Below are 15,725 nucleotides of genomic sequence, written 5' to 3'. Positions count from 1 at the left end.
TTTTCTTGGTTGCTTTTTCCTGGCAACTGCAATGTTACTGCTTCACCTTGTACCCCCCTCCCACCTTCCTGATCCTATATCCCCCCAACTAGTGTTGCCACCTATCTACCACCCCATACTGCATTTTCCAGACGTTTCTCCATGCAATTACTTTCAAAACTATCCTATCATACATTTCTCTCACATTCTGACAAACAAAATCTCTCCCTGGCATGAAAATGGTGCTTTGTGGATGACTGGGCGCAAGGCCGTTCTTTGGGACACCTTGAGTGATATCAGGAGAATTATAGTTCAGAGTTGATACTACCATGTGCCACAAAGGGACTGAATGTTAACCTGACCACCAGATGAACCAAATTCAAGAGAAGGGCTTTCCCAGAGTTCCTAACTCCTCATACTCAGCAAGAATACCCAGAACCGATCAAGGCTTTTGACCTTTTGAGCGTATAACAGATGGACCTCAGCTTGAAAAGGCCAATGCAATACTGAAGGAGCTGAAGCCAGCTTCCTCAGGAATCCTCTCCCAGCTGGGGACAGGCACAGGGAATGCCCAGAGTCCGCAGTGGCTATTGCCTCCCTGCACCGGAGACAACCCACAACTTCTCCTGATGCTCTGACAACAAATGCATCACGACTATCATTAATAAAAACAGAAATAGCTAACACCTACCAAGAATTCACTACCTACCCTAGCACTGTTCTACGTGCCTATTGATCATGGATACATAACAAGAAAATGGATTGTCTCTTAACATTACACGAACAGCTAAGCATGTGGTAGTAAATCCATAAAACAAATTATAATCTAGTAATTGAAAAAGTTTGTGAATAATGTCCATGATCGAGGAAATGCTTAGGACACATTAAATGAAAAAAAAGGAAATAAAATTCTATATACAGGATAATCTTAACTGTGTTAAAACAAATACACAAACACACACACACTAAAATTGTAAACTGTGGTTATTTCTTGGTGACAGAACCATGCGTAATACTTTTTCTTTCTTCCTTATTCTTTTCTGTTTTTGTTTTTGTTCTTGTTATATCTTGTTTTTAAGAGCCAAGATGTAGGGACCTATAGACAAGGGCAAGTATGTGACAAAGCAAATCCTCAAAGAAGCAACAGAAAATATACTGCCCATAGTGGCCCTGGGGAAGCCAGAGCTTAGTCATAGCTGGGTGGGAAGCAGCGAGGGACATCCACAGAGACCAGGCAAGGGAAATCATGTGTGAACAGGGCTGTCAGGAGAGAGATTTTTCAAGAGGCCCTAACTTGTGGAAGAAAAGGGTCTGGAGAGCGGGATGTTTTTTCTGTGTAACAGCAATATCGAAGAGGCCAACAAAATTTCATGACTAGGAAGATGCCTGAGAATTATGTGTTGCATTTGGGGACATTTGCATTACAAACTAAAATAATTTTGAAACCTTGGCCCTTCTTCCTGGCACCTCAAGGTCCCCCTGCCAGATCCTGTAGGAGCAGCGAACACGTGCACCGGAAAATGATTGAAAATGAGAATCTTAGGGTCACAAAAATCTGCCTAACTGAAAAAGAAAAAGGCTAGAGGAACATTTAGGGGACAAAAATGAGCATTGTATCCTCATCTCATTTTTTTCCAGCAGACCCAGTGAAGTGTGCTGCAGTCCAAGATGCGCAGATGTCCAGTCACACTCTTCTGGAAAGCTTGGAGTGACACTGGAACTAAAGAAACAGATCACTCGGTAACTAACTTTGCTTGAGTATGTGTAAGTCAGAGGATAGAGAGAAAGATGCCAATTTACCGTTGGTGGTAATTTTTTCATAGTCCTTCAAGTCAAATCATCAGATGTCATTCTTGTTTTGGTTTGTTTTCAATATATGTACACAAATCTCTAGGCATAGGAAAAAAGATTAGAAGTATATAAACCCAAATATTAAGAGTTGTTTTTTTTCTCTTAAGTCATGGAATTACGGATGATATTTATTTTCCTCTTTCTTGTTTATGTGTTTTTACATTATTATTTACATTTACATTTCATTATTTACAATGGCTATGTAAACTTTGGGAATAAGAATATTTGTTTTAAAAAATGAAAAGTACTGGATTAAAACATATCACTTTGATGTTATATACTTTAATAAGATTGCTATGAGAATTAAGAGAGTCAGGCCACTTCTGAAAATGTAGTTCCAATGCTTTTCTCTTAACCTCATCAGGGACATTTTTTCTGCCATGGGTATATTTATTCTGATAAAATGCCTTCCTTCTGAGAGCAGTGATTGTTCTCAAAACAGCAGTCAGAGAAAATTAAGGGAAAATTATGCAACTCTGTGTTATAAAGAAGAAAATAAGAGAAATTGAGTGGGCTCTACCCTCGTTCCCTCAAAACACAACAAAACAAAAGCAGCAAAGCATAGGGAAGAAAAGAAAGTATCACTCATGGTTCCCCCACCAAGAAATAACCAGTGTTTATGTGTTTTTGTGTGTTTTAACATAGTTTAGGTTATCCTGTACATGAAATTTTATTTCCTCTTCACTTAACATATCACAAGATTTCCCCAGTCATTAAAATCACTTTAAAAACATAGAAAGTGACTTTCATCCTCATTCCATTACTTCAGCAAAGAGAGCGGTCTCTACAACTCATCGTACCACACCACCACACAGATAGGCACATTTCCAGAGAAGTGTTCAAACCATGAGAAGGTCTTTCAAATAAAAACCATGACTAAATTTTTCTCAACACAAACTGCAGGGAAACAGACCCTGTGGGACTCTGGGGTCACTGGGTCGTGCTGGGGCTCCTGGGAACCCCAGGTGGGTAAGGCTTGTGATGATGGCAAGTTTGGGTCAAGAACCAGGAAAGACTGGGATTAGAAACACTGCCCTTAACACAAGCCCACATGCTGTTGGTCTAGGCTCTTCCTGAACAAGATGCAAGCTTCCAATATAAAAGGCTGTATGTGACCCAGTCAGAATGGAACTTCTCCACCACACAGGAGGCCCTGGCCTCACTCAGAGGTGTCCTTGACAGCTGTTGCCCTCAGGAGACCTCAGGGCCAATGGATGCTCCACCAAGGGGCAACTGGATTCCCTTGAGATTTTACATCCTTGGCTTCTTCAATCAAGAACTTAATCTAACTTTACTGTGTGAACATGGTGGAGTAAGGGGTAGTGGGTCTCTTTCTGCTGATCTATAATCCGTCAGGTATACTTACAAATCTACATATGAGAAACTGATTTTAAAAAAAGGTAAGTAGGCAACGGAAACTAATATACAAAAAAAAGTTGAGTAGGAATACTCTTAAGAATGTAACTGTATATAATGTTATAAACCAAAAATTAATTAAATAAAATACATTAAAAAACAAAAAAATCTTAGGAAAAAATGTAAATTTCTTTCCCATATTTTCCACAACCCCATATACTCACCAATTTCAAACAGGAGGGCAAAGGAAGCAGTCCCTACCTTCAAGATCTAATCTACAATAAATCTACCCCTCAAAGCCATGGCTGACATCCTAGGCCTCCCCAACTGTTTCCAGCACTTCCACATCTCTCACCTTCGCTCCTACAATGGCCTATGTCTGCCCCACACCTCACAGGTCACAGCACAGGGACCATTCAGCTCCTGGCTCAAATGTCAACTCCTCATAGCAATTTCCCTGATACATCAGCCAAAATCACTTCTCCCTCCTTTGAACCCCAAAAGCAAAACTAACCATATCACTCAGATTTTCCAGGACAGTCTTAATTTCAAATACTCTACCCTATAGATACACTACGTTTTTCACTTTGGGGGTTAAAAATATGGTCACCAAACCCATAGCACACTTATGACAAATCAACTGCTATCCTAGCTTATAGTTATATAAGCACACTGTTTTTTATATTGGAGAGGATATATATATATATATATATAATATATACTACATATATGATAAATGGATTCATCTTTGCATTACTCACAGCAATGCCTGGTACAATGTATATTAGGTATCAATAAATATCTGTTGAATGAATAGGTTAATTAATTATAGAGTATACTTTAGTGAAAAAAAATAAACTGGTCACACTAAACTTACTAAAACAGGCACATATAATGACTGGCATGTAGCAGGTTATCAACAGAATTTCGCTCAGTCAATTGATTCATTGGATAATTAATTAATGCTCTCAGAACGAGGAATTAAGGCTGCAGACGGAATTAAGGTTGCTAAGTCAGTTTGAGATGAGGAGATTATTCTGGATAACCTCAGCAGGATGAATATTATTACCAGGGTCCTTACAAGTGAAAGAGGAAGGCAGGAGCCTGAGTGTCCCAGTGATGCAGCAGGAGAAGGACTCAGGTCGCCAGTGCTGGCTTTGAAGATGAAAGGTGGCCTCAAGCTGAGGAATGTGGGCAGCCTCTAGAAGCTGAACAAGGCAAGAAAATGGTTCTCCCCTTGAGCTTCCAGAAGGAACTCAGCCCTGCCAACACCTGTTTTGGCCCATTCAGACCCATTCCAGACTTCTAACCTCCAGAATATGTAAGATAATAAACTTGTATCATTTTGGGCCACCACTTTTGTAGAAATTTGTTACAGCAGTGATAGGAAACTAATGAACTTAGCAAAAGCCAAGGTGACTAGTCTAAAGTGACTAGTTTGTGCCAGGTACCGTGCCAGATGTTTTCCATATTTTCACTGTCTCCTTTAATCTTCACTACTCCCCTGCACACTGTATATTATTACCATAATTTATTAGCAATGAATCTGGAGAGGTTGCCATGTTGCCCATGGTCAGTCAACCACCAGCAGTAAAGACAGAGTCCAACTCGGTCTCTGCAGCTCTGAGGCCAGTGCCTTACCCATCATGACTTGATGCTTCCTCTCACACCCTATACCACGGCATCCTGTGCAACTGTTGTTGTTAACTACCTGGAATCACAGAGCTCTTTGGGAATCTGAAGGAATGTGTAAACACTCTTCCTTCCAAGGCACATGAGTGTATCCACTAAAATGTAGAGGTTCATAGACACCCTGTTCCAAAACCGATCAACGACCTCCTAGGAGTCCATGACCTTCAGTTTAAAACCACCTATCTAGAAGTTAACTATGGTTAATCACATGGTTCTCTTATTTAATGTGTTTATAGTTCATCTCCCCAACTACATTACAAATTTCTAAACTCAGGGTCTGTATCAGCTTTTTATCCATGTTCTCCAGGGCACCTTCCAGGATGCTAGAAACTCACCAAGTGTTAATACAAACTGGTGATAGACGATGCATTTTTGTCACTCTTGTCATCCAAGCTCTGACCTTAAAATGTCTGCTCTCTTTAAACTAGAAATTGTTATTTATCAATGAAGAGAGCTGTGCACCTGAGCTGAAGAGGTGGGTTCCACATCTCCCAGTAACCTAGCTTCCAGCTTCAAAGCCACCTTAGAGCTTTGCAAACATTAAGGCTGTTGCTTTGAAGAGAGTCTTGGGTTTGAATCTCAATCTTTCCACTTAATGATGACAAAATCCTGTGCAAACCAACTACCTAACTCTCAGTTTGTTCACCTATAATGTGGGTCTAAGAACAGCTACCTTGCAGGGTGGCTATAAAGACAAGAATAGCGTTGTAAAACTGCTGGGAACATAATCGATACTCAGAGTGGTTATGATTCATTTTTTTTATTATAAACGCTATGCAAATCCAGCAAATAGATACCCAGCCCTGGCTAAAATAGAGTTGGATAAGACTGTAAAACACATATAAAATGCAGATTTGTTGAAAAGGCAATGTGAGTTGAGTTTGTCTATAAAAGTCATATAAAATGTAGATTTGGGACTAGAATGGAGTAAGCTGGCTCGGTCAAAAGAAGAATGTTAATAAAGTCATAGCCATAGGAAAGAAGGCAGCTTACACAAGAGGACCAGGAGACCGAGCTGACCCAAGTGGGAAGTTGCTTTGGGAGATGGGAGACACCCAAGTTGTCTAAATAAATTGGCCTGAGATTTATTGCCAGCCTGAGAAGTTTAAATATATTCCCAAGAACCAACATTTCTTAACGTGTTTCCTATGAAACATCAATCCTGCCTGTTGCTCTGCCAAAATAAGTAGAAATAAAAAAAGCTCTGCAGCTCAAATTAGTTCGGGAGGTACTTTATACTCCATCACCCTCCTGCAAGTTTACCCTGCACATTGGCAGAGAAAGGGCTCTGAGAATTCTGGAGTAAAGAAACACATTTAAGTTTACTTGACCCAGCATTTCCCTAATGTATTTAATCTTGAAGCTTGTTTTGAAAATATTACTCATTACCATCGCTCAGCACTAGTGTTTTATAAAACAAACTCTGGGAAACTCTGTGAGAGATCAGTGAAGGAAACTGGTGTAGGTTTCTGTGAAAGCCAGGTTTGGGTTTCTGACAGCAGCACGCAGAAAGGGCTGCAGGAGAAAAGACAGAGGGTAGTTGCAGGCAATAGGATGAAGGTCTGGCTGCCATGGGAATGGGAAGGAAATTATTTATCAGAAAAACAACACAAAAAGACAATCAACCGACTTCATGACTGATTAGCAACATGGGAGAGAAATGCCAAAAGTATGAGAAATAACAGTAAGGCTCAAAACCTGTGCAGCTGGGATTACGGGGGTGCCAGAACTCAGTCAACAGATAGGGAGGGGTTGGAAAGAACGATTAATCCCTCCGTGCAACTCCCGATCCAGATAATTTGGAAAATCAAGGTAGCTATTGTTAATACAATTCAAATGCAGTACTTTGAAAGAAGAATGTGCTCTCCAAAAAGATTAGAAGCTGAGATCCACCATATTAGCATCTTGTCAAGAAGATATATGTTAAGAAACTTGAAGTTTGGACAAATCAGAAACCAGAATGAGAGAGAGAGCAACTACAGAAGGGGTACTGGAGGCAGAGCTGTGAGATCACAGGATGAAAAGGCAAAAAGCAAAAGGAGAACAGATGCTTGTACTAAGAAAAATGAAAGGGCAGAGCAGAGGAGTAGAGCGATGGTTGGGGGCAGAGAGTATTAACCAAGAAGGAGGCTGTGACAAGGAGAAAGAAGGATAGTATTCATTAAATGAACTTCACATCGAAGGGAGCTACAGAGTGCAGCTGATGGGTTATTTCTCCAAACTCCCAGGGAAGTTTGGAACTCAAGTATTGTAACTCAAGAGACTGAAGAGGTTAAGTGACCTCATAAACGTAGATAAGGTTTTAAAAGGGTGAGCAAATGCAACTACTTTCAAATGAAGCCTGTGGTCGTGAATAGAGGAAAGAAATTGGCAAACGTCATATATAATTGGAGGTAAAGCTCCAAAGCGAATACAAATATAGTCGATAGAGATGGTAGAATAGTGGCGAAAAGTTTGGCTTTGGAGTCTCATGGACCAGGGTAACAATGGACCGCCCCTATTCAATTTCGCAGACCCTCAGCTCTCTCATTTGTAAAGTGGGGATAACAATAGCTTCCACTTCATGGATCAGTGTGAGGGTTAGACGACAGAATGCATGGAGAGCATTCATCACAATGTCTGACAGGGACTCACACTCGATAAATCACTGCTGGTAATGGGAGCAACCGTAACTGCAGTGGCGGCAGAAGTAGCAACTTTCGTTGCTCTTATTTTGCTCATAGGAGATGTGACCTCCAGAGAGGAATAAATCTACCTCAGCTTTGCATACAGTAATGTGTAATTTATTATACAGTATTTTCCAGAAAGTGTACTTTTCAGTTCCAGAGTTTGAGGTTTGTATTGTGTGTTTCGTCATGTCACTGTATTTTAGGTGAACCATTGCTAAGGGATTTTGGTTATAAGTTCTTTCCGTTAAAACTGAGTATTTGCATCTTTCTTGAGATTCAAGATGGCCACCTTGGCTAGATGTACCAGGTGTCTAATAATGAATTTATTAATCTCTTTATGTACAAACTATATTCTTTCAAAATTAGACAAGGAAGTAACTTTTCATTGAATGATTTAATAGTGGAATATCTATATTAAAAATAACTGTCCCAGGGCGAGCCCAATGGCGTAGTGGTGAAGTTCGCACACTTCAGCACCCTGGGGTTCACAGGTTCAGATCCCAGGCACGGACTTACACACTGCTTGTCAAGCCATGCTGCGGGTGGCGTCCCACATACAAAATAGGGGAGGATTGGCACAGATGTTAACTCAGCGACAATCTTCCTCATCAAAAAGACAAAAATCCAGAAAAGAAAAATCTTTCCCAAGCAAACATCCAGAGAGGCCATATGATATTATAGAGTAATACTGGATAGGAGGTTAAAAAAAAAAAGGGTTCTTATCCCAGCTCTACCATAAGCTTCAGTTTCCTCACCTGAGAAGTGGGAGGGTTGACCTCATAGTTAAGGTTCATTCATTTATACAATTTCATGATGCTAAAATGGTGATGAGCTTGAGTGGCAGAGCAACTTTGCTCTTTCTTACTCCTGGTAGAAATTATACACAGTTACTTCAAGTTTAAAACTATATATATTTTAATGTTGTAAGGCAATTTGGGGAGATCTTCTCTTACCACTGGAACTATCTCAACCCTGAGTTGCCAGAAGGAGAAAATACCTGGAAAGGGGCCAGCCCCATGGCCAAGTGGTTAAATTCGCGCACTCCGCTTCAGCAGCCCAGGGTTTTGCTGGTTCAGATCCTGGGCGTGGACATGGCATGGCTCATCAGACCACAATGAGGCAGCGTCCCGCATGCCACAACTAGAAGGACCCACAACTAAAATATACAACTATGTACTGGGGTAGTTTGGGGAAAAGCAGAAAAAAAAAAAAAGATTGGCAACAGTTGTTAGCTCAGGTGCCAATCTTTAAAAAGAAAAAAAAATAGTTGGAAAAGTGAGTGGACGTGGAAAACCAAGAAAGTTTGATTCATCAGTGAGCACAGAGCATCCCAACTATCGCTGCTCTGCCGCAGGCAGAAAGGTGGAGGTGTCGCCAGGTGGATGAAAGACTGAACCTTTGAGTCTACAGTTCTTCCTGGGCGGGGTCGGGGGAAACGCTATTAAATTGGAAACTCCTCCTAACGTCCTTCTCTAATCGCCAACCTCTAGCAGTTGCGAAGTCCTCCAGACCTTCTCCTCCCTTCCTAACTGCGGCTGGTTATCAAACTGGACAATCTGACAAAGAAGTCAACGCTAGAAATTCCAGCCCAGACCCTGGGGCCAGACTTCCTTGTCAGAATTCAGGCTCCACCACTTGCCTTGGGCATCCTTCTTAACCACTAAGTCTCAGTTCCCTCAGCTGTAAGAGGGAACTAATAACATTACTTGACCTCAAGATGCCTATGAGGATCAAATGAGACCACATGAGATAGCCCACAACAGTGTTTAGACACTTAGCAGATACAAATGAATATTAGCTGCTTGCTGCTGCCACTGCTGTTGCAATTATTGCCTTACTGTTATTTGATGATGATGACGACAAAGATGATGATTGTTAACTAAACAGTCAGAACTTATTGAGTACTAACACCCTGTAAGAGCCGACAATAGGCGGTGGATAAAGGATGACTCCTGAGAACCTCAGGCTCCTCCTTCAACTCTGCACAATTTATAGCCAGGAAATTTAAAGTAACAGTATCCCTTAGAACAGAGCAGCATATAAAACAGAAAACAAACTGATTTCCTCATACCCCTTCCAATGCGGTTCCTGCCTGCGTGTGATTTCCTAGCCACCATGTGTGGTACAGTTGGATTTTATTTGCCACCCCTGTCTGCTAGTTGGGCCTCAGGAGAAGTGACAGACCCAACTCCAGATGCTTGAGCAGAAACTTCAGTGGCCACTGAGCTTAACACCTCCTTGGCAGGGCTAAAGTCAACACCACAAATTCTTATTCTACAAGCATCTTGAGCTCCAGTTTCAAATTTCCTTGCTTTCCTGAGTTAAGGACAGACTCTTGGTGTTAAGGGACCTGGAGTTGCTTACAGTCTCGGAGGCCAGAAAACTTGCTCAAACACAGAATTACTAATTTGCGGAACCTCTGTCAGTGGTGATTTCTCATAAAATGGGCCCCAAGGTCACTGTTTCATTAAGTTGTTGTTGTAGTCTCCCTCCTACAGCTACTCTTTAATTGGAGATACCTGTAGCCGTGCCCAGTGACTGAAGTAAGATGTGCCAAAACCAGCTGGGACAATTCCGCAGTGCCCATGATGGGTGCACGCCGCGGGCAGGGGCCCTCTTGGGGAGCAGGCACACCAATGCTGCACACAGCTGGAAACTAACTCTTCGGGGGTTTAAAAAGTCACCTGGCAACCGTGAGCCTCCTCACACCCTGAGTTGCTGAAATCTGATATTTCCTGTTACTTGTGGGATATGTAGTTGAGGTTATTTCAATTAAATGCACATCTGTGCTCAGTATACTCTCCCCGCCTCTGTGTTATGTAATCATGAACTCTCCTTTTAGGTTGGGATGCTGATGGTTAGGTATGATGTAGCTACAGGCACAGCATAATGAATCTACGAGACCTGGGGCTGGGCATCTACTTGTGGGCTGCCTTTAGTTGCCTCTGGTCTTGCAGATGCATAAGAGACTAAATTCTCTCATACAGTCAACCTCTCTCTCTCTCTCCCTGTCTCCCCTCTTCCTCTCTCCCTCTATCTACACACACACACACACACACACACACACACACACACACACTCCTCTCTTATCAGTGAAAACTTTGCCACCAAGTATGATTTCCATGTAAGAAAACAGACATTCTGCCAGCAAAGAGTTTATCTGATTTCAGGTCTCTGTTGGGGGGTTAGGTCAAGATTCCACCTACTGTTTGCCAACACGCAGTAAGATAACATTTCACATAAAGCAAGTGCTACAGGCACAACAGACAGTGGCCTTCTTGGCACCTAGCTCACAGTCCGGTGACGCGCAGCCCAGGCAAAGTGAGACTCGCTTTAGGCCATAGCTCATACTTTGGCAAGAAACAACACTCGCACGAAAGCTTTATAAAGTTTGTTTAGCTCACTTCAAATATTTTATTTTAAATAAATCATCCAAACCAAATTTAATTCTTTTCAGTTGGAAAGGGAGAAAGAAAGTCCCATGTTATTAAAAGACAGCAATGCTTTTCATATTTCCTTCAGGTCTGATTTTAAGAGGACTTTTTTTCCCCAATTTTGTTAGAATCATCATTTCCCTTTCAGATCAACCCTACAAAGACAGCCCCACTATGGGGAGTACAACAATTTTGCACCTCAATTATTGCTTCTTACCTACCGAATTGTAAATTACTATTATCACTGACTATTGCAAAAAGAGACCTTTAAAAACGTTCTACACATTTGCTCCAAGTTTCCTCTTTGCCATTGCTTCCAGAGGTCTTAGAAAGTCCCCAAACTACCAAGACAGACTAACCTAGTCAACAAGGCAGGGATTCTGTGGGATTTTAGAAACAGACAATGCAATGTCACCACTGCTGAAAATAACGTGACACTCAAGTAACTACTACTGATAATCAAGGTAAGTTTTAGAGTATTTGAAGCTTTGTAATCAATCCATTTCATTTATATATGTATGTACATATGTATCTAAGCATTTATTCTTGCTTCCTTCCAAAAAAGAATTGGAAGTAGCTTACAGGCATGCATACTAAATGATTCAAAAGACATAAGGGTGGACAGATAAATGAAGTCAGGCATAAGCTTATTGCTCAAAACTGCATGCCATTAGAGATGGCTACAAATTTATTTCTAGCTTTCAGCAATTAAAGCAAAGATGGTGACTTTCAATCAATCAAGATATAATTATGCCTTTATAATTGTTTTAAGCAGTGAAAACACAGAAACACATTCAATTAAATCCAGAAGCTTCTGGTCTGTCATTTTCTACACCAGCAGAACAGCAACCTCACCATACTCTCCTCCTTCGTCTAATCACTGTGTGTTTAGACTAAGTTACTGCTACTAGTACCACCAGTGTTTATTTCTGCATTCACCCATGCTGTTACCCCTGTTTGGAGTACCAATGGTTCTCATCCAGGGGTGATTTGGCCCCACCGGGGACATTTGGCAATGTTTGGAGACATTTTTGATTGTCACAATCTTGGGGAATGGAGGGATACTGTCTTTTAGTTGGTAGAGACCAGAGATGCTGCTAAACATCATACAACGCACAGGACAGCCCCCATAATGAAGAATTATCTAGACAAACTATATAATACTGAGGCTGAAAACTCTACAGTAACTAATGGAGTGTATGTGTACGTGTGTGATTTTGTTTGACTACGATAGAAATCAGTCATTTTTCTGGTTTTAGAAAACACTAGCCTTAGTTTGTACTTCAACCTTCATTTCTCTGCTCTAGAAACCCATCTATCACATGAGCTTTCATAATCAACAGAGAAGGAAAAAATGAGTCCAAAGGTTTGTTCTGGATCCTGGATACAGTGACAAAGAAATTTCAAAATAGGAGGTCTTCAGGTTGTAGCTAAAGGACATCAGAATTAGCCTACCTGAATGCATTATGAAAATCTGGGCATTGCTTAAAAAAAATTGGAAGTCATCCCATCTTTTAACTCAGCCTGAACAAATAAACCTTGCCAAATGGAATGTGTTTTACAGCATTGATGGAAGAGCTGCTGGAGAGCAAGAGAGAGTCAACAGATGGAAAGAACGCCGAAGGAAACTGAGAAATAGCCATCTCATGATATCATTCAGATTTGGACTGAGAACCACATGCCTGGGCTCTTTCCTGCGCTGACCTGCTGGATGCAGGTGCACAGAGTCAGTTGTCTCCCAGCTGCCCCTCCAGCTGGGCGGCTCTCTCCCTTGCCAATTGCCTATCTCAGTGACAGAAGTCATGGGCTCATTCACATGTTTCACACAACACAATATTTAATATGACCAGTTATAAACTTGGTTTGATTTCATCATGCCCATCCTTATATTCTTCTTTTTTTTTTCTGATAAGTCACCAGTATTCTGGATATGGCAAGGCTAGCCCATAGTGGATAAACTAATAATGGAATGCAGCTTTTCTCTCAACTATCTCAGTAATTACCTTCTTGATTCTTGTAACATAAAGTCAGGTAACTCAAGATTTAGGTTGTTTCTGTACAAGACTAGCCATATGTTTTTATTAAGTTGATAAGCAGTGGTTCTGGCTGACAGCAGTGGGATTGGCAGATGTAACCTATCTGTGCTCATGCAAATTGAAAGAGTTAGCTAGAAAATCTTAGGAGTTCCTTTGAAGTCTGTCTCTGCTTCAACTAAGAGCTACTTTCTAGGGAAATGCAAATATCTCCATTGACGTGGATACAGAGGAAAACTTCATCAATTTAGACTCTACTCTGTTCATCCAGAAAGGAATTCAGCTGGAAGCTGCCTCCAAACCATCCATAAACAAAGTTTCCTCAGAGGGCCTCTGGGAAGATGATTAAATGTAATCGTTTATACACATGTTTTGCGATCAACTGGTGTGTTAATCATAGTGAATTCTTCTTCCTGCATTAATTCCTGGACTCCGCTAACTTATACTTAGTTGGCCTCCTTCGAGTTATTTTGCGTACTGCATTATCTATAAAAACATTTCTTTTATTAAATCTACAATTTAATTTTCATTAATTCAACCAGCACTTTTATCTAGTGTATAATATATAATTGCTTAATAATTCTGTCTCAAAAAAAGTAATATATATGTGTATATATTACATATAATATATATAAAAGTTATATACATACGTGTATACATATGTATATAATGAATCTATATATCTATTGTCCAAAAAATGAGCCAGGATAACTCCTAGAAAAATATACTCTGATTTTAGACAAGTGGAATAAACAAACCTGTTCCGACATGAAAGCTGCTTTCAACTGTTATCAAGCCTGCTGCTCGAAGCCTGGCTGGCTCATAAAATACTTTCTAATAGATTTCATTGCTTTGGTAATCCTGCTTATCATACATGGGAACTAATTTGACAGCGACATTTTACTAATACTCCTCTTTCAATGAAACACTTCAGAAAGCTATCTCAAAACCATATGAGTTGGGGGAGGACTAAAATGTAATTTTCTAAGACATCGAGGCATATGTCTACATGTGTGGATGACATTAAATCTGTTGCTAGGCTCTGTGTGATTAGCAGTATAGTCTCAGACAGCTTTCAGAATAGGCCACGTTAGAGAGAACTCTCAAGAACTCAGTTAAAAATAGCAGGATGGCGAAACCATTGCCAGCCCAAGGACCTCTGGTTTTATCTTTGCCAACAGCCATTTTGGATGTGCCCAGGTGAAGTGGTGAAGAGGTAGGGGTGGGGGTGGGGGAGAGGAAGTTAAGTGCAGCTGTTTGGCTGTACAATGATAGCAGGAAAAGCCCTCCTAGCTTACGTATAATGTTCGGTTTTACCGGCTATCATTATCTTAGCAGCTCTGACTGTAAATGCTATTAGCAGGTAAAATGCACATTAACTTATCTGGTCCTTCTTAAAATCTCATCAGACCATTTATCTTCTAAATTTCTCAGAGCAAGAAATTCGGATGGAAACATCTACATTTGCCTCAACTGTGCTTTTGTGAAAGGATTACAATTCATTTAAAGTGTCTGTAGGGAGCTGGGATGATCCCATCCTATACCCATAGAAATGAAATGTGCGGAAAACTTACACCACCATTTTTCTTGTTGCACTATAAAATGCAAAACAAATATTAATAGCACAATTTCGAAGGAATGAACTTACTTTCAGTGCAAATAGGACAGCATCCTTTCCTGTTGAGAATTTTACCCTAATCAAGAGAAAAACAAATAAGGGTTTAATGTTAAGAAACAGGGTCTGCCGAGGACAAAACTCTTTTTTAAATCTAACACCAGATAAACCAATGAAATCAGTCCAAGCTGTATTTGAACTCAATGCCCAGATGGTGACGATAACAGTAAAAATGAAGTTTCAAGTATCAAGTTCTAAGGCCAGGCAAAGTCATTCAGAAAGCTTTCCCGTTTTTATCCTCTGAGAAATATAATAGCTAAAGGACTCATTGGTGTGATTTTTCTCACATGGAGGGAAGATGGAGACAGTCTGGATTCAACCTTTTCACTGATAGCCAAGCCTAGCCCTCTGGAGACCAAGTGCACACACATAAAAATGGGAATCATCTGTCAATCTACCAATCCAGGCAAGGCCTTCATTCCATCTTTGCCTGTTGGAGGAGCCCAAATAATAAACTGTAACCCAAGCCCAGGCCTATGGATATGGACACTATCTGTGCTACAGATCAAGTTCACCCAGATTTCTTATTTCAGAAAGTGGTATACTATCCAGGTTAAGCCGTTGTTATGCAGTCAAAGCCAATGATGCTGACAGTTTTGAAATGCTGAGTAACTTTCCATTACCTATCTGGAAATATGGTGTAACCTCCTATATTGCATTTCTTCCAAGTTTTTTAATGCATCACACTTAAAGGAAGAAGCATATCAGAGAATGGCATTTTCTTATCTCTGACTCAGTGGGACTCACAGAGAAAAAGAAACAAACGTGGAAGAAGATTAATATTTAGGGAGCACTCGCTATGTAACAACCTACTAGATCTCATGTCATGTAACATCAGGTCAGTAGTAAGGATTTAAAAGTTAATACTTAGAATATATTAGAGTTTAATTAATATTATATATTACTATAGTCATTGTTATTAAGATTCACAAGAACCTTACAAGCTGACTATTTCCTTTTTTAGCGATGAAGAAACTGATGTTATGCAACACAAGGGTGGTAGAACCCAAAATCAAACCCAATTTTGTGTGACCCT

General features: G+C 40.5%; 1 protein-coding gene across 7 annotated transcripts in view; it reads right to left on the bottom strand.

The window, feature by feature from the left end:
• BMPER (BMP binding endothelial regulator) overlaps positions 1-15,725 on the bottom strand; it is a 234,154-nt gene that overhangs the window by 75,261 nt on the left and 143,168 nt on the right. For all 7 annotated transcript variants that reach the window (XM_070264816.1, XM_070264821.1, XM_070264818.1 and 4 more), the window contains exon 11: positions 14,663-14,708. In XM_070264816.1, the coding sequence (XP_070120917.1) occupies positions 14,663-14,708 (46 nt within the window). The remainder of the gene's footprint in view (positions 1-14,662; positions 14,709-15,725) is intronic.

Source organism: Equus caballus, chromosome 4, assembly GCF_041296265.1.
Source record: "Equus caballus isolate H_3958 breed thoroughbred chromosome 4, TB-T2T, whole genome shotgun sequence".
NCBI lineage: Eukaryota > Metazoa > Chordata > Mammalia > Perissodactyla > Equidae > Equus > Equus caballus.
The sequence above is the reverse complement of the archived record's forward strand: the minus strand, read 5'-3'. Positions and strand labels throughout refer to the sequence as shown.